This window comes from Solanum lycopersicum, chromosome 1 (genome assembly GCF_036512215.1).
Source record: "Solanum lycopersicum chromosome 1, SLM_r2.1".
NCBI lineage: Eukaryota > Viridiplantae > Streptophyta > Magnoliopsida > Solanales > Solanaceae > Solanum > Solanum lycopersicum.
Window position 1 is genome coordinate 23,328,588 of NC_090800.1, and position 27,512 is coordinate 23,356,099.

At 34.1% G+C, this 27,512-nt stretch overlaps 1 protein-coding gene across 31 annotated transcripts; it reads right to left on the minus strand.

Annotated features, from left to right (window-relative positions):
- Nucleotides 1-22,817: 22,817 nt before the first annotated feature.
- LOC101258090 (uncharacterized) lies at nt 22,818-27,124 on the minus strand. Of its 31 annotated transcripts, none has more exons than XR_011220818.1 (6): nt 26,497-27,118; nt 25,045-26,132; nt 24,574-24,664; nt 23,603-23,667; nt 23,444-23,532; nt 22,818-23,364 (listed from the first exon to the last, which is right to left on the minus strand). XR_011220818.1 is itself a non-coding variant. In XM_069297216.1 (6 exons), the coding sequence occupies exons 3-6, from the start codon at nt 25,105-25,107 to the stop codon at nt 23,183-23,185; spliced, it is 363 nt and encodes a 120-aa protein (XP_069153317.1). In that variant the 5' UTR covers nt 25,108-25,114; nt 26,041-26,132; nt 26,497-27,104; the 3' UTR covers nt 22,818-23,182. The 31 variants fall into 31 exon arrangements, 4 of the variants coding, with proteins under 4 accessions (XP_069153317.1, XP_069153302.1, XP_069153307.1 ...); XR_011220813.1 differs by having other exon boundaries at nt 23,603-23,695; nt 26,497-27,117; XR_011220821.1 differs by having other exon boundaries at nt 26,041-26,132; nt 26,497-27,114.
- Between the last annotated feature and the right edge of the window lie 388 nt (nt 27,125-27,512).

The window sequence follows — 27,512 nt, forward strand, 5'->3', positions numbered from 1 at the left end:
GCTAGTATCGGCGATCCCCTCAACGGGACTAAAGTACACTTAGAATACTATATTTGGTAGTAGTAGAAGAGAGGTAAAAAAATTTTAGATTTTTAAAATGACAGGAAATCCCTCAATTTATTGAAAACAAAGAGTAGTACGAAAAGGTTCCTATTGTGCCTTATCGGAAAGGTAAAAAACGTTTTAAAAATTCACAATCTTTCTGAAAGGTCATTACCTTTAATAAAAGTCAAAACCTATCATATAAGTCATAACTTTTCATAAAAGTCACAACTTTTCATAAAAGTTACAATTTTTTATAAAAGTTGCAACTCTTCATAAAAGTCGCAACTCTTAATTTTCCATTCACAACTTTTAACACTGAACAATCCCCCACATGAATGGGGAACGACTCCAAGACAAAAAAAAACCAACAAGTATGTTTCCTATTGGACTTTCCGTAGTGAACATATGTCGGATATACTCGGTCAATCGGTAGATGTTGTATCTTCGAACCATCATTTTTTTAATGTATACCTAGACAACCATATGTCACACAATTTACCCTTTATCGTTTATGGTTCTTACGCTTTTGTTCGTGTCATCCATGAACACCTCCCGGATTCATGAGTTTATAGATTATAGGGTTTTGAAAATATTCTCTTTGAAGTGTCTTACACTTCACACTCACATAGGTGATTTCTAACACTGTCATCACGTTGGTAGACTATTTGGCCAAATCTACCAAACATAGCTAATCATTAAAAACACTAAGCTTTATTAAGTCACTAAAAAGACTTAATGTTTTATCCCTGTTCCTGAGCATTGTATTCATCAAGAGAATGGATTAAGTCTGTTGACAATGCCAAATCGTCAGTCATGTCATTGTTTTTATCCTTGATTCTAGTTCTTGGGACCTCCAATCTACTAGATAGATTTGTCGCCATGATAACTTTTCCTAAGACGCAAAACACATTCCCTTGGATATATGTAACATTTCACTCTAGTTAGGCCTTTTTGTTAGTGGACCCGACAAATTATCTTTTGACTTTACATAGTCAATTCTTATAAATCCACTAGAAAATAGTTTTTTAATGGTATCATGTCTTTGTCCTATATAATGAGACTTTCTATTATACATCATTTTCTATGTCTTGCATATTTCATCTTGACTATAAAAGTAGTAAAAATTAATGCCAATGGTTTGGGCAAAAAAGAATATCTATCAATAAATTTTGAAGTCCTTCAACTTATTCACCGACCAGATCTAGAGAACCTAGCTCAAAGATCATTCTAGATCTAGTGAAACATGCCTCTTTTGCAATATTTCCAAGAGACTGCTCCTCTATCAAGAATAAATAGATATCCACTCGTGGATTTTACCTCCTTTGCTCGGTGATCTAATTTGCATCACTATATTATTTCAGTACTGTTGAATATTGTTATAATTCAATAGTAATAAGTATTTCTTAAATTATCCAAAACACTTCTAATTGTCCTCTAATGAGTTCGATTGGGATTATTCGTTATCTCACTCAGTATATTAATAGCAAATGATATATTTTATCCCGCAAACTTCATCATATTCATTAAACTTCCTAATACTCTAGTGCAATGCAATTATGAGTCACCTTTGCTTTCACTCTTTTGAAATGCAAAGCACATATTTATTAGAGACTTGACAATATTGAAAGTCAAATATTTGAACTTGTCATGTAATTTTTCAATGAATTGAGACCGTGGGAGTTCTAAGGATTCTTATACCTAAGACCGCATCAGGAAATCCAAGATTGTTCATTCCTAACTTTCTTTATAGAATACATCTAGTAGCATTTATGTCATTAGATTAAGTATTGGTGATCAACATATCACCAATATACAAACAAACAATGACCTTGTGATTTTAAAGTGAACACATTTATCACTTTCAGAATTCTTAAATCTATTTTCCAACATGGTTTGGTCAAATTTCTTGTGTCATTATTGGACGCTTGTTTCATTCAATAATATCACTTAACAAGTTCGCGCACCTTCTTTTATTTACTAGGAACCATAAAACACTCGAGTTATTCCATGTAAATTTTTCCTCAAATTCTCTATTTAGGATAGTTGTTTTCATATCCATTTGATAAATTTGAAGGTCATATAACACAGCTAGCACAATAAACATCCAAATGAATGTTATTCTAGTTACTGGCGAATATATGTCGAAAACATCAAGACCTTTTTTCTGTCTAAAATCTTTGATAAAAAGTCTTGCTTTATATTTGTAAAAAGTTCCATTAACTTTGATTTTCTTTTTGAGAATTCAATTTGAACCCAAAAGGTTTATTTCTTGGAGGAAGATCAACAAACACATATGGGATTGCTAAAGATTGAACCAATCTCACTATTGGTACCATCTCTCCAAAATGATGAGAATAATGAAGACACGAGAAATTTTATAAAATCATATTCAAAGGAAGTAGATATCCTTTGACATTTAATACGCCTACGAATCTATTTATTGAGTATATTCACCTCTTATTTTCCCCAAGGTCGTTTACATCTTTCACTAGACTGTTCATGTCTAAGTTTACAATCCACAGTAATATATCCTATTTCAACCAATTTAAAGATATAAAGTTGGACATTGGATAGACACCCCTGCATTATGAAATATTTCAAGTTGAATTTCTTTCCTTCCTTTTTTTGACTGGAATAGATTGTGTCCTAAAGAAAATATATTGTTTATTTTCCAAAAAGACAATTTTTTATTCTTCCCTTTTTGGAGTAAGGATTGTTCCTACAAACAGGTATTGTGGTGAACTCAATGTTATGAATAACGCATATATAATTTCTTTCAACATTCGGTTATTCATTAGATTGTGAATAGGGCACTATGATTGATAATTGAACTTTCCAAACATATTTCTGCACAAGGAGATTTACACTCTCCATTCTTATCGCTTCTTATCTTTTTTTTCAACTGATTTTTCAAATTCGATGTTATATTTTCTAGAAATTTGTATTGATTCATCCTTACCATTCAACAAATATACACAAGTCATTTCTAATGCAATTTCCAATGAAAGTTATGAGGTATTTTTTTCAATCACAAGATGGTGTTGACTTCACATCGCAGATTTAAGTGTAAATCAACTCTAACGGATTAGAATTAAAGATTTATAATAATGCTCAGCATACATAGATTCTGCACAAACATGATATTTTTATTTATTGCATTCAAAGTTAAACAAAACTTCTATGTTGATCACTTTTTCTTACAAGGATTTGTAATTGAAATGCCCCAAATGTTAATGTCACAAAAATTGACTCCAGCAAGTAAGGAAAAACAAAATATTGAGTTTAAAAATCTCTTGGAAAGGTAGCATTTTTCTCATTAATATTTTTTTCCTATTTCTTATAATGTTGTGTGATACAAACATTGTTTAGAGTTATCACCTTGGCAATTTTCTTTTTCAAAAGGACCTTTCCATAATATTCAATTTGATTGTTACACAACTTACCATGAACAATGTTTCATCGGGTCTAATAAAGGCAATATACTCCAAAAGTTTCTTTTACAAGTCATAGTAAATGACTCTTCACCAATATTCATTTTTATGCAAATACTTTTATTATAATAGGCATATATTTTCATGAAAAACCACTACATGTTAAGTTACACATTTTTCATGATAGAACAGAATTATTTTGACCAACTATATATATAATTTGGTAGTTTCATACTAGTCAAACCATATACTAGTAATAGAGATACTCAACAACCACGATACAAGATACAGTCCATGAACTTTATGTGTCTAACATAATACAAAAGTATCACTGAGTATCATATATTTTGCTCCAATATTAAATCAAACACAAAGTCTTATTTTATTTTTATCATATTGAACCCCCACATTTTAAATATGATCTCAAAAAAAATCAAGTATTTTAAAATATATTTTCTACATATTTTCCCCGACTATCAAAATATTATTGGTAGTATGAAACCTCTTTTGAATATATTATTCTATATAGAGTTTCAATACTCTTTAACATTCTTTATATAGTGTCAAATTTCATTCAATAGAGGCACAAACTCACAAACTAAAAAACACTTGTCTTTTTCCTCTATCACAAATAGACATACCACATAGTATTTAGAATGTTTTTATATAACAATGAAATTCATAGAAAATCAAAAGTTCAACACAGACTTAGTAAGTGAAGTTTTCATATTTTTCAAATCAATTGGATAGTCAAATTTATTCAGACTAGAAACTTAAATAGGTTTTAGTCCACAACAATCACACATAATCAAATTTAGAAGGAGTAGAAAACGACAAAAGTTATTTTACTCCAAACAAAATAAAACATATTCTTAGATTATCCCATAATAATATTTTTCTTTTAAAATAGTCTTCCAACTATAACATTTTGACATACTATTTTATCAAACAAAAATATGCATATCTCATTCTGCAAATTAGTGAATTTTAAAGGAAACACTATTTACCAACAGAAAATCATTCAAAAAACACACGATATGAACAACTTTTTCCAAAGACACACATGAATTGTTAACCGTTGGAAACTACTTTCCTCCTTAGATAAATAATTAAAAAAGTTATCTGGTGTAATCTTTAAGCGGAATACAAGAAATATTTCTTTTACATTCTCACTTCGACCCTGGCTAGACAAAGCAACGAATTATGAAGATATAATGCATTTATCTTCTACTTCCATGATCAGATTCTCTCAATCAGAAGTATACAAGAAATACTAACAGTATAATAATTTCCTTAAGATTGTTGTTCATCTAAAATTCCTAAGATACTTAGAACAAAACATTGAAGAACTGGATAAGACACAAAAAAGTTTAAGAACATTTTCCCAAAATAGAAATTAAAAATATTAGACAAACAAGAATTAGAAACAGATTAGAAAAAAAATACTAAATATTTTTATCAAAGAAGGATTGTCGCCAATCGGTGTTCAAAGAATCTTAGTGATTCAAACAAACTTTGAATAAATCAAAGTTACCAAACTTTAATGAAATAGTGAAGAACAGAAGAAAAGAAATTAGTTCACAAATATAAAATTTGTAACACATACCAGAATCTAGAAAATTAAAATAAGATCAAGCACACTGAATGCAGAGTGTCTCCTTAAGTAAATTATTCCCCTCTAGCATCAGAGGCTGGATTTGGAATATGTCCTCCCATGTTACAACTCTCAAAATGAACGAGGATAAACTAGAGTTTCACGCGAACTAATTAATTAATAATTTTTTTAAATAATGAGAAATATTTTTGAATAGTTTATTTAAGAGTTTTGAGGTCAAATGTTAAGGAACGACCAAGACGTCTAAAACTAGTCTTTTGTGTTCCAGTGTTTTAGTATGTTTCCTTTTTTCGGTGTGACGGTTAGAGTCTGAAATTAGTCTAGCTGATCCTAGAATCTATATGGTGGTGTTTAGGGTAAAAACGTCTTGGTACAACTCCCCAAGGACAACCCTAGGGGTCCTTTAGGAGGACCCAAACATTTGGCCAAGAAGCTACCCTAAACATTACTAGCTAGGGTGAGTGTATCCGCGTGGAAGGAAGGTGTATCCACATCGCATTCTAGCTTCACCATTGATGAAAATGTAGGTCCACGGTTTAGGAAATTTCTGTCCCAAATTTTTTTTCGCAAATTCATTGGGGAACACCCCTGCATGGTGGACTGGTTCCGCAACAATGATTTTGTTCATAAAAGTCAGGTTGGACTTTATTTTAAAATGGCCAACTAGTGTAAGGGTGTTTTGGATATTTGGGGGGCTTAATATATAAACGGTTTTTAAGTCATGTCACACCCATTCCCAAATCAAAAACCCCAACACTCAAATCAAAAATTAAAAGAGTTCTCTTTTCTTTAAAATCAGTCTCTAGAAGAGAATCTATTCTCCAATTTTCAACCCAAATTTCGTGTTTAAGCCTTCAATAAGGTATGGTGACTCGCTATATAGAGTTATATTTCTCTATAGAGACAGTTCTCAAATAATTTTCAAGTTTCCAAAAGATGATCAAAACACCAATTCTTTCTCAAACTTATGGGACCTTGAATTAAATGGTTTCAAATGAATTGTTATGATTATATTGTGTTTTAATTGATAATTTCAAGTGAAATATCCATGAACCTTCAATCCCTTTAATTCCTTAATTTTGGCTTTTAAAGTGGGTTTGACAGTTGTGATTGTCTATGGATGTAATTGTATTTAGAATGCTTTATAGTATTGATTTATTTTTTTATCTATCTCTATATATGATGAATTGTGGATGTAAGGATGAGTTGGTCATCTTGGCCTTATAGGTATGATTATGGGTGAATTCTCTTGTTGTATTGGAAGTTAAATAATGGTGAATTGAGATATTGGAGTATGGAGAGTTAATTCAATTTCTTAGTATAGTAGGATTGCTTTTTTATGGTTTGATTCACTTCTAGTGGAGGTGCTTAATTCTTGCTCTTACTATGATTGTGATCTTGGTATTACTTTGAGGTTAATTTAGGTTTGTTTATGTTGATGTGTGTAAGATGGGCATAATGTGAAGTTGCAATATGATGTTAAGGTGAACTTGTATAAAGAGATGCGATATTGCGAATGAAAGCATATTTCCTCACAATGTTTGTATGTGATGATTATAGACTATGAAGAGTCGTTGGATGTTGATATGTTGTCTAGATTAGGTAGACCTAGATTTCCCTACATAATACGGGAATGATAAATGAAGTATTCTAGAGTGTGTCTTGAACTAGAAGACCTGAGAATGGTGCCCCTTCTGGATTTGTCTAGAAAACCTAAGTGAATGTGAAAGCTTGAATATCAAAAAAAGGTTTATAGTAAAGCGAATCGGATAGACATAGCATGGTAGTCGTTCCACGAATGAGCTAACCTAATGAACCTTAATCGGTAGACCCTTGTGGACCCCTTCTTAGTAAAGGTAACTATAACACCCCGTAGAAAAAATAGACCAAAAATAAGTTTTTTCAGAAAAATCTGCAGGTGCAACAAAGGGTGGCATCGATGGTCTATCCTACACAACCCTCAATGGGATCAGAATCTCCCAAAAAAACACAACCGGAAAAAATTGGCTAAGTCTTGATCGACGGACGGACTGATGGTCCGTAGGTCAGATGACGGTACGTAGTCCTTGACCGTCGATCGAGACCCCCATTCAACCACTCTCTGACAAGAGCTACGAATGACCAGCATAGCCCGTAGGTGGACCTACGGTCCGTAGGTCTGACCGTAGGTGGAAAACTTGTAGACATGTAAGGAGAAACGCAGTTGGGTCAACTTCTAATGATCATAACTATTACAACAAAATGAATTAGGTCTCCCATGACCAACCCACAGACAGATATTTGAATTATCTTTCCATAGCAACCGACCTTGATAAAATCAAACCCCCGAGTAAAACTTTATGCACATTTTAGGAAAGGTCTGTCAAACAGACCTCACAACGGACCCAACGATGGGGCGTCGGGCAAACGACGAACCGTTTGTCCTGACCGTCATTTGGCCCGACAACAACTTTGTCTTTTTCACCTTTTCTACTCCGTTTAAACCCTAAGTTACGTCTTTTTGACCCTAAATCATCATATTTTAGTCATTTTAAGACTAGAAACATGAATAAAACATATCCAAGTCAAATCATTAAATCAAAACTTAGAAAATTAGAAGCACGAGAGGAGAAAAAGCTCAAGAACCCTAGTTCAAGAATGCCACAAGTTCCAACAGTTTCAGCCCCAAAACTTAAGTATTTTTCCGTGGATTTCATCACCATACATGTGGGATTTCACTAGTGGGTTCCTTTCACCCATTGGGTCGCTAGTTTTCAGCCACATTAATGATTCTCTTGTCATGATTAAACCTAGGTTTTCAGGAACTTTGATAGAACTTCATGAATTTATTAAATATATGTTCCAAATCAGATTATCATGTTATTACTCAGATTATCGCATGAATTTCAGAACCCTAGCTTTGTATTTCTTTAGTACTTGAATTACACATGCTAGGCCAGATATTTCAGTTACTTCAAATATATATGCCTCAGTTATAAATGCATAATTACCAGATTAATTGTTGCATTCTAAGTTTGCATGTTTAGTTCGAGCTATCTAGTATTTACAAAAACTCAGACATAATCAATAAATTTACTATTCATGGTAGTGGCATAATACCGAGTTGGACTAGGGTTCATCGTACCCCATTAGTCCTAGAACTACTAGCAAAGTAGGTTGAAAGTCCATTTTGTAGGAAATGATTTGGTCATAATGTTAGCATGCCTTTATACGTTTGACAACGTATATTGGATCCCCTCGATGGGGCGTATACATCGGACTCAACATTTAGCTCGTTTGGTTTTATTATCGGTTATTAGTAGCTCCCATATATCAGTTAGATTTTCTGCATTGACCATTTATTAGTATATTCTGCATTCAATTTCAGCATATTATATATTGGTCATTGTATCCAGTTAGCTCAGAATTCAGTTTATCATGTAAGATTATTATACTTGTTATTTTGCTTGTTCAATTATGTTTTATTTCAGCTTTACTTTATCCTACATGATCAGTACCTTTCAATTACTGACGCATATGTGCACTACATCTTCTCGTGATGTAGATTCAGGTTCTCAGCATCTACATCACGCATAGATCAATTTCCCGATCTCAAGATCAGCAGATTTAGTGGTGAGTCCTCATACTCCGAGGACAACAGTTATGAGTTTCATTTCATTCTTTAGTCATTTAGTTTTAGTTTTTGCTAGATTTAGCTGGGGTCTTGTTCTAGTATTTGTAGTCTAGTTTAGAGGCTATTTTAAACATAGTTAGTTTCAACTTAGTAGTGAGTTAATATTCTTTGTATTAAACTCATCGGTTTTTCATATATATTAGTTTTATCATATGGGTTTTACCCATCTTTTCATTATAATTTATGATTTAGCTTCCGCAACAGTTTCTTATCTTTAGTATGCCCGTGATCATGCCAACAGGGTTATCTTGGGATCACTTGTGTTATCTTGGGATCACTTGTTATGAGTTTCATTTCATTCTTTAGTCATTTAGTTTTAGTTTTTGCTAGATTTAGCTGGGGTCTTGTTCTAGTATTTCTAGTCTAGTTTAGAGGCTATTTTAAACATAGTTAGTTTCAACTTAGTAGTGAGTTAATATTCTTTGTATTAAACTCATCGGTTTTTCATATATATTAGTTTTATCATATGGGTTTTACCCATCTTTTCATTATAATTTATGATTTAGCTTCCGCAACAGTTTCTTATCTTTAGTATGCCCGTGATCATGCCAACAGGGTTATCTTGGGATCACTTGTGTTCCTAGGTTGCCTGTCCGCATCTTGGGGGTAGCTCGGGGTGACAGGTATTATGCATTGGTTGTCTTAGGGATAATACCTTGTCTAATACTTTTACCTGAATGAACCTACACTAAGAGAACTAAGGCAAAGCACCGAGTGAGTGTGCATAAGATAGTAGTTGTACTTGAGTATGATACAAGAGTACAAAGAAAGCCTTTTTGTATCGATTGCCTAAACCATGTGCCTATATGGGATATGGCTTAGTTATACCTTTGTCAAGCAGAATGCCTGCCACAGTGTGGAGTCTTATTACACCGGATTCCATACCTAGCCAGTGTGGTCTATGTAATGCCTATTCTTATCATGAGAGATGTACATTTTAGTTATTGGATATGTTCTACAATATGTAGGTGGTAGTATGATATGTTATCTACAGATGGAACAAGTAGGCTTTGAAGGGACTAAAGTGGGTTCCCTAGGTCTTCCAAGACCATTATGTGAATTCCCTCTAATGCATGAATGTCTCTTTTAGTATCTTTAGTAATGATTGTTGACTTGTTGTGGTTGTGTTGGACACAATATTTTTTTTATAATTGGTAGGATAATGGAACACTTAGGTGTGTAATTAAGAGGTTATATGGGTGGTCTTTTCATGTCTTACTTAAGTGGGTCTTAGGATAACCTTAGATAGAGGGTCTAAATGGCTAAATGGGTTACTTAATGAATACAATCATATCTTGTGAAATATGGGAGTATTATCTTGTATGATGACGATTGACTTGTATGATGAATTTTATACTTGGTTTATCAGATTTTATCAAAATAGCAAGAAAAACATATTTCAACTTAAGTGTCCCTTTTTATATGATTTCTTCCATGGTCATCATACTTAGTACTTAATTCTACTAATTCCATATTTCCCTCAACTTTTTACAAATGTTTAGGTGTTGGCAAGTAGGATATCCTTAGATTTGAAGCTTGCGACTTAGATTTTTTCTCAAGATTTGCGTATGTTCTCATATGCGGAGGACAAAACTTCTTGTTCTAGTTTCTCTTTCATGAAGACAATTGTATAAGACATTGTCCTTTCATTTCAATATAAGGGTCGTGTCCCTATTTGGAGATTCTTAAAGTTTGGGTCTATGTCGGACAATATGAGACTAGTAATCCTTTTCTTATAAAGACATATCTTGAAAATTTTTGATCATACGCCTTATGATTTAATTTGAAAATATTTTAAATTCCAGACTATTTTAAGACAATGCGATAAATGCATGACATGGTCTTGTATAAGACCTCCGAGAGGTCGAATACACCGTGTTACGACTAGGGGTGCTCTCAGTTCGTAACATCCAAGAATAGATTGATCTCAATCACCATTGTATTGATACCCAAAACTTCATTGTCAGTAAGCCACTCAATGACAATTAAGTAAACATAGAATAGTAGTTTAGTAGTAGTTGAAGCGAAGTCAAGAAATTCTAGATTTTGGAAATAGGAGAAAATCCCGCAATTTGTAGAAACCAAAGGGTAGTGCGAAAAGGTTCTTATTATTCCTTATAAAAAAGGCCAAAAACCATTGAAAAATTCAAAATCTTTCAGACAGGTCATTAGCTTTCATAAAAGTTGCAACTTTTCAAAAAAGTCACAATCTTTCGGAAACGTCATCACCTTTCATAAAAGTCACAACTTTTCATAAGAGTCACAACTTTCATAAAATTCAAAACTTTTAATAAATTTCACAACTTTTAATAAAAGTCATAAATTTTCATAAAAGTCACAACTTTTCATAAAAGTCGTAACTTTTCACCAAAGTCACAATTCTTCATAAAGGTCGCAAATCTTCATTTTACATTCACACCTTTTAAAAAGAAAATTTAATGTTTTTGGGTTTGGGGGGGGGTGGAGGATTTATAAAAATATATATGTTTCTACAAAAAAAAAGTAGTTTTTTGGGGGGGGTTGGGGTGAGTGGGGGGAGCAGGTTAGTGGGTAGGGGCTGCCAAATTTTTTCTTGAAAAATATTTTTGTATAATAAGTCTTTTTAATTTTTTTGGGGGTGGTGGGGGGGACGGGGTATTGGAGTGCTACATGGGTGGAGGTTACCAGGGGTGGATTGGGGTGGTTGGTTTAAGGTATTAACAACTTCGCTTTTATTTTATATTTTTTGGCTTTAAGAGATTAAAGTTGGTTATAACTATTTTACCCAAACCATATTTGACAATATTTTATGTGGGTGAACTGTTATACAATCTATTTTGAATCAATTCATACTCAATCTAACCGATCCCAAACCACACATATCAATTGTGATCCAATATATTTTAACCTTCGCTATAGGTTCCTCAGCTAGAGCATTGACGGGAGCTCTGGGCCGAACACAGTTATAACTAGTGTTAATTATCTATAGATACCAATTGGAATCAATTTGTAGCATCAAATGAGTCAAGAGAAAATAAAGTGATTTCCTGAAGTCCTATAGCCTCCCGAATAAAAGTAATGGTGTCTCAATACCTTTCTCTGTGACTCTACTATACTCGTGTTTGTACATAAAGATCAATGAACCTAAGCTCTAATACCAACTTTGTCATAGCCCAGACCGTCGATATTGGCATCCACACTAGCACTCCATTGTGAGAAACACTACTACAACCCAAACTAAGCAAATAACCTAAAAGCTAAGGCATATAAATTAATATTAAGGAAAGAGAATAGACTTCCCACAAGCTCTAACAAAAGTTCAACAATAAACTAAGCAAATGCGGATGAATTAACCTAGAACCAGAAAGTCAATGTACCGAAACATCTAAAGTATAACCCATGCCGAAAAAGAACGAATGCAACTCCAATCTAATGAATTAAACTAACTAAACAAATGTCTATGTCCGGGAATGGTTGACATAGAAGAAAGAGAACTCCATGGCATTCTATAAAATGCTACCTCACCCTTGAATTCGAAGTTGACAATTACAGATCTTCTAAGGAAGATCTGTTGAAAGTTGCTTGAAGATGCCTCATACTCGAAAAAAATAAGAGCAGTGCAGAAATAGTACACAACCACAATGTAGTGGTAGGATCATGTGTCTAGCCCACTAGATGCAACACAAACAAGTTAATACAACAATAAAACCATGCAATATATCGAACATAGACAATATTGAATATCACATACTTCAAAATACACATTTATCAGCAATAGTTGGTCCTCTTATGGAACCAAAACCAAAACTATTTGTGAAACGAAACGTGGTATTTGATCCTATAAATATGAAAACATATGGCAATCCAATCTCATTTTTATGACAAAACGTGGAAATCCTATCAAAATTACTTATGCCGAAACGTGGCAACACAATTTATCAACTGAGCACAATCACAAACACAAATATACATTCAATTCATACAATCAAGAAGTGATTCATGGAATATATTCATTTCTCTATCTCATTTACAACAACTGTGAATCAAGAACGCAACATTCTCATATATGCATGCTTCGTAATAAATAAATAACAAGAAACATCACACAATCATAGAATCAAAACCATCACCTATCTCGAAACAAGCTTGAAATCCTAAGAAACATAATCATTGCCTTTCCGTATCCGTTATGTTTGTTCTTGGTTAAAAAATAATCATAATAACACGACAATCAATAAACAATCGCTAATTACAAAAAATTATAACAGTTTTATGAATCATAGATAAAACTCAAGATCCCAATTATCCTATTTAGTATTGTTTCAACCATAATGTGTATATCACAACTCTTCCCTGTCATAGTTAACCTTTTCTATTACGTTCTATGGATGCAAAAATGGATTCAGGGAATGAAAAGCTTACCTTTAGCCACAAAACTGATGAAAACAAATAAGAGTTGCATTGGGTTTGTTTCTTAGCTCTTACATTCAAAAAGTGCCAAATAAGTTTATTAAGGGGTTTATTAACGACACTAAGTCACGTGTTTGCTGCCATAGCGGCCACCACCCTGCCACAGTGGCAGAGCCAAAGCGGCAAAACCTGGCACCAAGGCCGAATTTACAAACCAATTGGCAATATAATGAATTCCAAAATCCCTATTTCATCACACACCGCTAACCCAAGACTCTTGGAAAATACCTTTTATACTAGATTTCTCTACACTTTGAAGACTCCAATTTCATCAAAATTTAGGATAGGTCGGGAAATTTTAAGATACTGCAAAACAGTTTCCCGACCCCAAAATATTCCCCCATTGACATTTCTATAATGAAGGAACCCGGTCATTACAATAGGTATCAATTTACCCATCACTCGTCCCCGAGTGATACTTAGGAAGAATAGTCTAGGGAAGGAATGAAGTAGTACATAATTCGACGAATAATTAAGGACACTTGTCTCTCACATTCTTGTCAGTCTCCCAAGTAGCTTTCTCAACTTAATGATTGAGAATAACAATCGATTCCTCTTCATATTTGAGGTCCTTGTCTAACAAAATTGAGTCCCACTTAATGATATAATCTCAATTACCATGACACCTCTTCAACAAGGACACAAGAAATTCTGAATGAATACTTTATATATTAGGAGGTAAATCCGACCTATACTCCATTGGTCACACACATTCAAAAATATCAAATAGACCAAAGAACCTAGAACTTAGTTTACTCTTCTTACCAAATTTCATCCCTTGTTTCACGGTGATATTGTAAGAAGAACATTTCCCCATATTTAAATGTCATGTCTTTCACCTTATGATATCCATACTTCTTTCGTCTACTCTAGGCTACAAGAGGTTAAGATTGAATACTCCTCACCTTATCTTCAGAATCATTCCCTAAATCAACACCAAAAGGTTTCCTTTTATGAAACCTCACCATCTCTTTCACATACACCTTGGCCAATTGTTCAACATTATAATCTATTCTCACCGGAATAAAATGGGATGATTTAGTCAATCTATCAACAACTACCCAAAGATTATTGAACATTCCGAAGGTCATGGGAAGACCAATGACAAAGTCCATGGTTATATTTTTCCGACATCGATTTAGAAATTGACATTCTTTGAAAAAAAAACATGCAGGCCCTTGATGTTCATACTTCACTTGTTGACAATTTTGACAATTCGTCACAAATTCTTCTATGTCTTTCTTTATGACCAACCACCAATAAATTTGTTTTAGATCTTTATAAATCTTATTCACACCCGGATGAATTGAATATCACGCACCATGAGATTCTGCAAACAATTTCCCAATCAAGTAATTTACTCAATAAACACAAATTCTACCCTTATAGTTTAGTACAACATTTGCATAAAGAGTGGTCTCTTGTGCGTTGCCCATCAAAATCTGGTTTCTATGATCCTCAACTTTTTATTTTCTTGGCCTTGACCTCATAAATGAATGTGGACTTCACTCCAATACTATCTAATGCTCCACCTCTTTATGCGATGTCCAATTGTATGAATTTAGACTCTAAGGTCTGAATTTATTTAGCCAAAGGTCATTTGGATACAATCAATATAGCTAAACTATCCATACTCACCACATTTTGACTAATAGCGTCTGCCATCACAATGGCCTTTCCCGAATGGTATTGAATGGTGCATCATAATCTTTAAGTAACTCCATCCACCTTCGATGTCTCAAATTTAGGTCCTATTGAGTGAACACATTTTGCATACTACGATGATCAGTAAATACTTTACACTTAACCCCATATAGATAATTCCACCATATCTTAAGGAAAACAGCATCACTACCAACTCCAAATCATGTGTTAAGTAAATCTTCTCATGCAAATTCAATTGGCGCGAGGCATAAGCTATAGCATTCTTATCCTGCACCAACACAAAACCAAAACAAGAATGTGAAGCATCATAATAAATGATAAAACTTTTACCTTCAATCACTAATTCTAGAATGGGCACCGTAGTCAAGAGGGTCTTGAGCCTTTGAAATTTGTCCTCACAATTTTTATACCATTCCAATGGTATATCCTTTTCGGTAAAATTTGTCAAGTGAGTTGAATGGAAGAAAACTTCTTTACAAACCAACGATATATATTAGCTAGAGAACCCCACAAAACTCTTAACTTTTATAATCGAGGTAGGACGAACCCAATTCTTAACCACCTTACTCTTTGAGGATCTAACCCACCTTCTTTAGAAACTACATGCCCCAAAATGCAATTGAGTTCAACAAAAATTCACACTTAGAAAATTTTGCGTACAACGTTTAACACCCAAAAATACCCAAAAAAATACAATAATGGTCAACATGCTCTTCCTTACTTTTTGAATTAAAAAAATATCATCGATAAAGACTATGACAAAAGAATCAAGAAATGAATTCAACACCCCATTTATTAAACTCCTGTAAATTTCAAGCACATTTGTCAATCCAAAAGACACAAAAATACCTCATAGTGCCCATAGGGAGTTCTAAATAGCGTATTGGGCACATCTTCAGGCCTAATTTTAAATTGATGGTAACCAGATGTTAGATAAATCATAGAGAAAACCGTTGCCCCTTCCAATTGGTCAAAGAGATCGTCTATTTGAGGCAGAGGATACTTGTTCTGAATAGTGACTCTATTCACTTGCCCGATGATCTCTATAAGGATACTCATACTACCTTCCTTATTATTAACAAACAAAAACTTGAGCACCCCATGGGAAGCACTAGGGAGAATAAATCCCTTATCAAGAAACTCTTTTATGTGAGTCTTAAGATCTCACAATTCTGATGAAGCCATACAATACAAAAGGATGCTTCTCTAAATTTTAGACTGAACTAGTCATCAATTGTAAACATTTCTCATGCAAAAGTTTTGTTTTTGTGAATCAAAGTTTGTGTTGTTGTCATTATATTGAGAACAAACGCTAGATTTTATTGTTATTATGAATGTATAAGTTTAGTGGTTGATTATACAAAAGTTCATATTTATAACAATCTAAATATGCAAAAATAACAAAAGAATAGTAAACATAGTGGGGGTTTATAACCCCTGCCACAAATTGGTTGCGGGAGATATTACAAGACTCCAAAATTTAATTGTGACGGGTCTAACAACGGGAGTTTTGTGAACCCCTAGAACAACTAATTATGGGGGGTTTCAATCCCTGCAATTTGTACATATAACCCCCTCTAATTGGTAGTTTTTTTAGTGTAAGAAGAACCGCTTCTATGCTCTCAAATCTAGAGGTCATCAAGAGGGTTCTCCCGATGTTTTTACCAGTATGTTGCAAGTATTTTCAATTAATGTTTCTGCATTGGTACATCCCGGTGTCACTTTATCTTTGTACTAGATCGCATGATGAGTTAAGGGTGATAGTTCCAACTCCAATTACTTTTCCATTTGCGTTATCTCTAAATCTTACAAATTCTCAACCAATGTTTTTTAAAGTTTGAAATTTTCTCTCTTTCCACACATGTGTTTGATGCATCCACCCACATTTCTTTCTTGTCGGTTTTTCTAGTATGCTCCTGCAAAACAAGTAGATAAATTTCTTTTTGGTACCCAAGTATTCTAGGGTCCTTGAGGGTTAGGGTTAACAGTTTTTGGTCTCCAAATCCATTTTCCGGAGGAATGTTTCCTACAGTTACAAAATTTGTGACCAATGTCACCACAAGTATAACAAGAGAAACTAATAGCAGTTTCAGCTGAACGATAAGAGGAATTAGATATACATTTGTTAGAACGTTGATTAGAATATCTTCTCCTTTTGAAAGTAGTTCTGTTAGATCTTGCACAGTTATGATTAGGATATTTTCTAATATTGTTCAGCTGCACTTTTACTTTTTCAAATTATTGTGCTAGCAAGTCGACTTCAATTTGACTAGCTTCAAGAAGAATATGAAATTCTTTCTTTTCTTGAACAACCTTATTGTATGCATCGATTACTTTATGTAATTCATCAATAATTATGTCCAAAAAGTCCTGTAAGTCATTATAGTTAGAACAGTCAAAAGTTCTTACTTCACTTGTTTCACCTAGTGCCATGAAATATATGTTGGCGATTTCATCATGATCATCTTCAGATATTTCTTCTTGACTCCAAGCTTCATCATTTCTTTGATTATTTCTCCTTCTTCGTTTCGGATAGTTTAGTTTGAGATGTCCTTGTTTTCCACTATAGTAGCATGATAATCATTTCTTTTGAATTAATTACTATTGAATTCATGTTGAGGTCTCTGTCTTCTTTGTCTAAGCATTTGTTCGACTCCTATATTTATGAGAGCCATCCCTTCGCTTTGATATTCATCAACTTCTTCTCCAATGTCAGATGTCTCAGCCATAAAGTCACACTCTTCTTTTTATCATCCTTGTTTACCTGTTTATATGACTCTGTTCATAGGTCATTAAGTTGTCTCAAAGTTTATCTTATGTCATTTTCTGCAGATCTCCATATTTAATAATGGAAGCTTTAGTTTCACAAACTTTGAGGAGACTTCTAATGAGTTTTCTAACTTGTAATGCATTTGAATACACCATTCCAAGTGATTTCAGTTTGCAGACAATTTTACTGAATCTTGAGAACATGATTTCAGCATTTTCATCTTCGACCATTTTGAACAACTCGTATTCATTTACAAGTGAATGGAGCTTCCTTTACTTTAGTATTCCCTTCATATGTCACTTCTAGTTTGTCCCACATTTCTTTTGCAATTTCGCATATTGATATTTTATCATATTCTTCTCCATTCACTGCACAAAATAACAAACTTATAGCTCTAGAATTAGTTTGAATTACCTCTTGTTGTTCCTTAGTGATATCAAATGATTTTGGATCAAATGGCTTTTTAGTGCCATCTTTTTCAGTTAATCCTTGATTAGGCTTCGGACCCTTCTTGATTACTATCTATGCTTGATAATCATTTGAAAATACAAAGATTTTAAATCTATCTTTACAATGAGAGTAATATTGTCCATTAAAGTATGGTGGTCGATGTGAGGAATGTCCGTCTTGAAGTAACGCACCAAGAATTAGATAGTGCGCCATTGAATCTTTCCTCACGTGTGGTTAAACATTGAATCTTTGAGACCTGCTTTGATACCCATTGAAAGTCAAGAGTGAAGGTGAATTTAAATTCCCTTCAGTCTACTTCCTGCTCTGGTCAGTCAACTCACATGCAGGTTAGTAAAACAAATAAACAGTAATGATAACTTGTAGAAAGTATACTACATAGAGTATTTTTATACTGGTTCGGATCACCGATGTGGTGCCTAGTCCATTCCCCTTGGGTTACAAGGGTTTCTTTAAGATCTTGTTGAGAAATTGGGTGTTACAGAATGTTATGATTAAGAGCCCGTCTAATATGCAAATTAGATCTTCTTCTTTGACACAACCTCTACCTGTATAACCTACACTCAGATCTTTCTTTGTCCTTTCTTTACAATTGTTCACTCAAAGGTGTACAAAGTTTTATGAAATATAAAAGAAGATTAAAATAAAAGTTCAAGTGAAGTGTGTACATCACATCTAAGACTAAGAGAGGTATATATAGATGTGAAAGATGATGCCAGTTTCGGAAACCCAAGGGAGTTGTAAATCAAGAATTCATGGATGACTCCTTGAGTTATTTGAATTGATTTGTTGAATCATATCCATATCAGATATGTGCATGATTACATCAATTCCTTCCTCTGTTAGATGAACTCCTTGAATCTTGCTTGATCTTCAATATCTTTCTTGAATCTTTGGCTGATCTTCTTATCTTCAATCTCTTCCTTGAATCTTGGCTGATCGATTTCAGTTTACCTACCTCCTTGCATGATGTGAAGTGATGAGGTATGTGCATATTTGGTTGTTTAGGTAGTTCCTACCTTATAGTGATGCATTTTTTCATCCTTTGTTTTGAAATTATTATATATCATATGTTGGTTGGGCTGCTAGTAATGAGTCATTGTATTCCCTAGAAAGGTTAAAAGTTTCATTTAGGGATGAATGTTCCTAAGAAGGGGAGTATTGAAACACAAAGGAAATCGAATGACCTAAGCTAGAGCCTTGCATAATTAATAGTGACTTAAAATGATTAAAATGATGTTTCTAGACGTAATATAATATAATTAACTTTGTTTGAAAGTGTTAATACCCAACGTCTAGAAATGACCATGACGCCCGAAAGGTTTGTAATAAAATAAATAGTAGTTGTTATTAGGTCTTGTTAAGGTTGGAAGTATGGTTATTAAATTATGTAAAAAAAATAAATAAGTAAAATAATGTTTTTAGGGTCCAAACGTCCGGGTAAAATCCCCAAGGACCACCCTCGGGGGGTCTAGAGGAGGACCCAAACATTTGACAAAAAGCTGCCAAAAATGCAGCAACCACCTACAAGGGAAAGTGACAAACTGTCACTAGACCTATGCCCCGTAGGAATGGCTTGTCGGTTTTGACTTATTATCCCCACAGAGAGTCTCCCAAATCCCACTCTCTGAAGCAAAACACGTTCAAGAAGGACGTGTCGTACCACCACCTACAGTCCGTAGGTCGTGGCCTAAAGTGGCTACAGTTTTTCGAAAATTAGTTTCAAGTCAAGGGTCTTATTACAAGATATTTATTTAAATAGGGGTTAGGAGGGGTGGTAAGTGATTTAATTACCTAACTAAACCTAACTATAATATCCCAATCCCAGGACCCCAAGTCATTCTATCTAAACTTACAAAAAAAAAGTCAAAACTCACTCAACTCAAGAATCCATTAAAGAAGAAGAAGATCAAGCTTTCTGTAGGGCTTCGAGAATAGGACTTTTCTTTATTGATCCGTAAATTCTAAAAATCTATGGGAACTCTTCACTCTTAGTACTCCTTTATCCAAGAGGTTCTTCAAAATTGATTTTATTGTTCTTACAAATTTCTATATTTCTTTTAATTTCATGGGTCTCTTTCAAACATGAAATATTTGCTCTAGAATTGAATAATTATGATTGAATATGAATGTTATAGAATGAATTTAAGTGTTTTTAAGATCTTTGACCTATTTCTCTAATGACCCGTGTATATTCCCATTCTCTCAACCCTAACCCTTGAATTCTGTTGAATGATGATTAGAGGTTATGTAATTGAGTATGTTATTGTATAATTAACTATTTTATGGTGATGTTAACCTAAATTATGTATATATTATAAATTTGGGATGTAATCTTGAAAGGGTATCTTGAAGACCAAGGGTAAGACCTTCAAGGTTATGAACATGCTATTGTGGTATTGTTTGTTTATCTTTTGTTAGGTTGATTACCTGAAGTATGAATGATGAATTTATTAATGTATTATCATGAGATTAATGTGATGATTGTGAGGTAATGGTGGGTGTGTTACTATGTGATATTTAAGGTAATTTCTATATACATTTTATGACCATGTTATAAAGTATTGTTCTCACGTGATGTTGGATTTGATATTAAGGGGTTTTATCATCCTAAAACCTATGATCTATGTAAATTTTATAGGAGGGGTTAACCCCTAAAACCTATATTATGAATTGATATTTAAGAAAGACTTAAAGATTCTTCAAAAAACAAAATTTTAGTTTAGCATCGTGTAAACCTGACAATGAGATGTATTACTTCACAAAGGAAGGGAGGTTCACACTTATGATCTCATGAGATTCAAAATACAATGTTATTTATTATAAACAGGGTTTCTAGAAACAACCTCCTAGTTCCTTAACTATGTCCCCCCCCCCCCAATACGAATCTTAGCTAGTGTATCCACATAGATGCTATTACGAAAGTAATGTCTTACCTTGGAAAGTAGAAAATCGTCCTCGCAGTATGAGGGGATGACACCGGATTCCATGTTTCCTGTACATTAAACTGAATGAATAAAAGTAAGAGGATGGACACTACCTAGGATTCTTTGAGGGATGCTACTTAGCGTAGCTAAGGTTATGGGACTTTACCTACACATTCTACAAGTGTGTCCTAAGAGGGGTTATGGGGTGGGTTCTTTATTTATACATATTATGAATGATGTGATGTTGGTCTCACTTGATATGCATGGCCTTGGTTTAACTTGTTAAGGTGATGTATAAAGTAAGTGACAATGCTTATGATCTTATTGATGATTTACTTGGTGTGTGTGGGGTTATGGGACTTCACATGTAAATTGCACTAGTAGACTTGAATTGGTTTATGAGTAAGGTCTTATGAAATATTGATAAAATGAACTTTTACATGAAATGTTTAAGTATTATGATGTACTTATGAATGTGGATATGCCTTGGTATGGCATGGACTTGTGTATATGTTCTTGGAATGTGTATAAAGGCTTTCACGGTAAATAGAGCATGATTTTAACCAAATGTGTTTTTGTGCATGTTTTCAAATGTTTTACTTTCATAGTTTGCATACATAGTACATGTGGTTTGTACTAACAAATATTTCTTCTAATTTTCTATACAAGTGTAGGTGCAGGACATTGAGGTGATTCTACTCCATTCTTGAAGAAACATAGATTGTTATTCCCAAGTTGGTGATTGCTGAAGTTTGAGGACGAAAAGCTTTGATTCTCAATGTAGTTCCACATTCCTTATTGAAAGAATATGTTGTAATATGTATTATAAGACTTGTTTGATGTAAGGGTTAAGTCCCAATTTTTATACCTTATGTCTAGATGGCAATGTGAGACAAGCTAGTTTCTATAATGATATATGAAGTGAAGTTGAACTTCAAATGAAAAGTTGTAAATTTTTTGCTTTTATTCTATATAATATGCAATAACGAATGCTAAGGGATTTTATAATACCTCTTCGAGGTTTAAGACGTCGTTATGACTAAGGGGTGCTCTCGGGTCATTATATTTTAAGAATAGGTAGGGATTCGCACCTTCGATGGGAAATCGACCATCTTTCCATCGTAGTGTCTTTAATTGCGGAGAACCTGAGCATATGCATAGACATCTTCGCCATCCGCTTGTGTTTGAGTCTACGCAACAGTATTTTAGGGTAGTAATTCCAGCGAGAAATGGCAACATTGGAATAGGTCGTCCACAAGGTGGGCGAGGAGGTAACGAATGAGGTCGTGGAGGTATAGGAAATAGTAACAGGGGTAGCGCCAACATGAAACCAGGCACGGAACTAGCTCGTCAAGATGATAGGGCTAAATGGTATTCTTTTTCGGGCAAGAATGGGGCAGGGGCATTTGACGCGACGATCATATGTGCTTTTCTTGTCTATGAGCGGATGGGTAATGTGTTGTCTGATCTGGGTTCTACTTATTCTTATGTTTTCAAGAGATTTTCCTCGGAATTTGATATGAATTTTGAATCTTGATGCCCCTGTTCATGTTTCTACCCCCACCTTGAGAATCAGTCATAATTACCTATGTCTATCGTACTTTTCAAATTTTGGTTATGGGAATTCATACATTCGATGATTTGGTGATTTTTGATATGACTAACTTTGACATAATCTTACGCATTACTTAGTTGTCCCCCTATTATGTGGAGCTTATTGTAATACAAAGTGTGCGACTCTAGAAATTGCAGGAAGGGAAAAATAGAGTGGAAATAGGTGTACAAGCCTAAGAAAGATAAGATTATATCCTCCCTTCGGGCAAGCAAATTAGTATAGCGGAGTTTTTCGTTTATTTGCACATATTAAGGATGTTGAGATTGAGTCTCCACTTGCCTGGTATGCTTCTGGAAAGAGATACAAATTTCTTCATTGACTAAGAACCTAGTACGCAACACCATCAACATTTTATGACTTCCCTTGTACAAAATATAGAACAGAATGGCTCTCACAGAACTATGAGAATCCAAGCATAAGAGTATTGACCTTCTTACTACTCTTGAATTGCTCATCACTGCACTTTTAGCAAGTATTAGTCTTCATAACTGCATCAATACTCCTTGACATGTTTTTGCAGTTCTCTAAGTTTGCTCTGCCAGATGCTTCAGTTTAGCGTCATTCTCCATTTGTTTTAGATATTCCAAAACTTCTTCAACCTTTCTATCATCATCTTCAAGTTCAATAGTATGTCTATACTCCTGTTCATTCAAGGAATCACCACTTCCAGCAGTTTCATTACTTTGATTATCTCCATTATGAGTAACTGCAAATGAGCTAGAACAGCAAAGTTATTTGCTGATATTACAGATCATTGTGACTTCTACATAACATGGAGTTCCAACCTTATGGAGAAAACATTTCTTTGGGGAAATACATACACATCCTCCATAGTCCAATGGCGAAGCAAATGCAGTTTGTTGCCACTAGTTTGCTGCAAATAAGAGTCAACTGATTACTTCCCAACTCAAACAAACTAACATTTGCATCAGAAAAAGTCTAACCTTTGAACCCTTGGCTTTCCGATACTCTTTGAGAGTGGAGAAATTCTCACCTCCTTAATTGGCACCTGAGTTGGAACAACACAAGCCCCAATTCTTGAGAATGGAGCCAATTAGGAGATGAAATATGATCAGAACTTCAAGATCAAAAGAAAGTTGGATGAAGTTGTAGATGAGACTGACATTAAGGTTACAGTGTAAGCACCGCCTTTTACCACACATGGCTACCACCTCGTAACATTATTAAATAGTAGTTTCACAACACAGTTGATTACCAGTCGAGAAAGAACGAGCAAAAGAAAACTCACTGGTCACATAGCTTGGCCTGATGAAAAATGAAAAGCCTACATCTTTTTCTTCTTGCTACTTCAGTTCTAATTAACAAATGAACCAAAAAACATATAAAAAAAATAGCAACTTAAGAATAAGCACTGCTCAATCCTTGGCCTGCTGAAAAAAGATTCCAGTTTACCTGACTTTTGGATATCCCCAATATTACATCTTAAGGAAGTAACACAACACAGAGACCAAGAACAAGAGAGACAACAACTACTTCAAGTTTAGAATAAGACAATAGTAAAATAGGCCAAAGATAGATAAGAAAAAGAAAAGCCCTCGTGTTTAGCACAACTAAGTATCGAATTTGAATAGAGGAAAGTGCAAAGTAACCCTTATTTTAGTTCTGACCTTCAGCTTCTAACCTGCTGGTCTGTCCGGTCCTTCGGACTCTGCTAATTGTCATTAGAAAGGTAATGAATTGAATGTTTGAATCAGGTAGAATAGAAACAAGTATACTTGAAAGAACAAGATCACACTACATGTTTTAAAATTGCTCTGGATTGAACACGAGCATAAGTTTGAAATACGAAACCAAGAAGTCGCAAGTATATTAGTGTTATAGGTAGATATCAAGATTCTAATCATAAAAGCAACTAACTTTTATATGCAAACTTAAAGGCCAGAAGTCTAAACACCTTGAGCAATAAAATTTCCTTGATAAGGTAGAGAACTAAATCCCTGAGAACATCAAGGCCAGAAGTCTCCAAGCTGCTGGTTCATTTCACTCTAAAATAAAAAAATAGGGTCAAAGAAGACAGTTTCTAAACGGGCTAAAGAAAGAAAGCAACACAAACAAATCGAAACGAAGGGGAATTTATGCACAAGATCCTCTTCATGTATTTGATAACATAGCTAATAAGTGTACCCTAGTTTGTACTGTCTTCAAATTCAATATAAACAAATTTGCAAATGGGGTCCAATAGTGTGACTTGATCTCCTTGTTTACTCTGTCAAGAAGAGTAGTTTGTTAAGTAATGATGTGAAAATTTAGTTCTTGCGTCATTTTTCAATTCTTTTCCATTTTGTTTCTTTTTGTCCTTGAAGTATCAACTTCCTAATGGATAAATGTACCAAGAAACAATTAAACATTATAAAGTAGTGCTTACTGCTTCATTCTGTATGCCGAAAACTGTAAGTACATAATTATTCTCATTTGAGTGACGGAGCATATAGTATCTGTAGAATAAGAGTACACATCGAGAATAGGTATTTTAGCATAAAGTGCTGCTGCACACACAAGTAACTTTTGCTTGTAAAGGAAATACTGAAAACGATCAACATGCTGGACCTGCTAGAGTACAAGCCGACATGCATATGTTATTCTGAACTTTTTATATATATTATACTATAGTTTGACTTTATTCTTGCTCCCTAGACAATCTTATCCATACGAGTTGTAACAGAGCCATTATTGAAGAAACACTGCTGGGAAAGACATAACAAAGGAGTTGTTTCAAGGAAGTGCTAAAAATTAGACTTACATCCAGTTATATACGATGATAAATATCAAACAGATGTCAGTTACTTTGTCTTTCTCAAGCATAAAACTCAAACATACAAACCAAGATCCTAGGTTTGTTCATAAAACTTATCATGGCCTCATACCATTGTTATTGTGCACCAGTTTGCAGAGAGTGATCTTAGTGTCTACACGAAGAAATCACCCAATGTTTCATTGAGCACTAATTCACGTCCTTGGTGTCTGAAGTTTTCCTCTCTAACTATTAAATATAAGCCAAAACAATGTCTTTCTGAGAGACAGAGCCCCACTTCCTATAAGTAGTTGCATGTAGATTATTGAACCTTGAGTGGTTAAGTCTTAACATCATCAATCAATTCTAAAACAAAGTGGAGTACAAATTAACAACTTAAAAAATAACTTCTAAAAAAAACAGATGAGGATAAAACATTGAAGAAAATCCACAAATGTTGATAGTTAAACTAAGGACTTGATTTCAGTCCAATCATTTGATTAGAAGCCACTATTAATATTTTGTCTCAGAAAGTAAAAGTTATAAACACGAAGAAAAACTAAATGCTAAACGGATACTGTAGACAGATTCCATCACTTCAGGGAAATCAAGGACCCAACAAACACATACCAGATTAAAGTTGAACTTCGACACAATCTGACGATAATGCTGGAGGACACAAATCTCGAAAGGAACATTTGATTTACCAATCAGAGCCTTTTCTGAAAAAATAATTGTCTATAATCACAATACAAATGTCGAAAAAATCTAGAGCAATTCAAAGTTGAAAAAAAAAACTCAAGCTGATTTACAGATTTACAATGCATAGTAACGTGTCAGAGAAAAATTCACAAGTTGGATGGCTCATCTTCTATGATTTCTATACCTTATTTAGAATGAAATCCTTAAATTGTGAGACATTTTGAGATGCAATGGATGCAGAACATTAGGTATTTGATTATAGATGAAGATGCTAACAAGTAACAACCCCAATTAATGACATACAAAACAGATACTACATGGATCTTCCATTAGAAACCTTCGAGAAGCTTTTCTTGGATAGGAAAGTGAAATATATGAAATTACCGTACAAACAATCCTCATCGCCACCTCATATCTTCATTCTTGCTCCGACCACTCTATTGAGCAGGAAGACGGTGGTAGGTAGCTCCGCCACCATATAGAACAGATGGAGTTCAAAGCAATTTTGGCTGATAATACTCGATGAGTTCAGTATAATAATGTGAGATAGTTAGATTTTTTGTTGCTCCGGAAAAAAATGAGGTTTAAAGTAGCTCTGTGATGTTATAAAATTTAAATATTAAGGATAGCTAAGGTTGACAAACCCCTGGTAGTTGTATCAAAATTCCAGGGGTTAATTAATCCTCTATAATTTAACCAAATTACAGGGGGTTGAATTGACCTCCCTAATAAAACCTCCAAAAAATATGTGCTTGTTTGTAGTGTTAGGAGCACCGGGATTAGAATAACTTGCTTGTGCTTGGTTACTCTCCCTATCTTGATTCTTGCTCATGGGACAATACCTCACCATATGACCACTTCTCCCCAACGAAAACAATTGTTCATACCCACAAGACATTTACCCATATGCTTCTTGAAATATTTGGCACAATTAGGTTTCACACTTGGTGAACTACTACTTTTTCCCCGTTGAGGCTTAGGGTAACGTACCCTATCCTTGCTAGCCTTTGGCAAAATAAAAGAAACTTGGTTGGAGAATCTCTTCTTATACATTGGTTTGTCTAGGATCTCAAACTTACCCTTAGAAGTTCCTTATCATAGGGTCTTGCCCTCTTGGCATCACTATTTCTCTTCTAAAGCTTACTCTCCTCAACTTGTAAGCATGTACCATCAAACAAGAAAGGTCCATTTCATTGTGAATTATTGTCGTATGACACTATTCCACAAGATCATCGGACAAATCCGTCACAAAACGACTCATTTCATATCTAGAATTAGTCACAAAATGCGAGGCATATTTAGACAACTTAATGAATTTCAAACAGTATTTTTGAACAATGATACCTCCTTGCCGAAGGTTGATGAACTCTTCCACTTTTGCTTCTCTTTTCTCCCTTGGG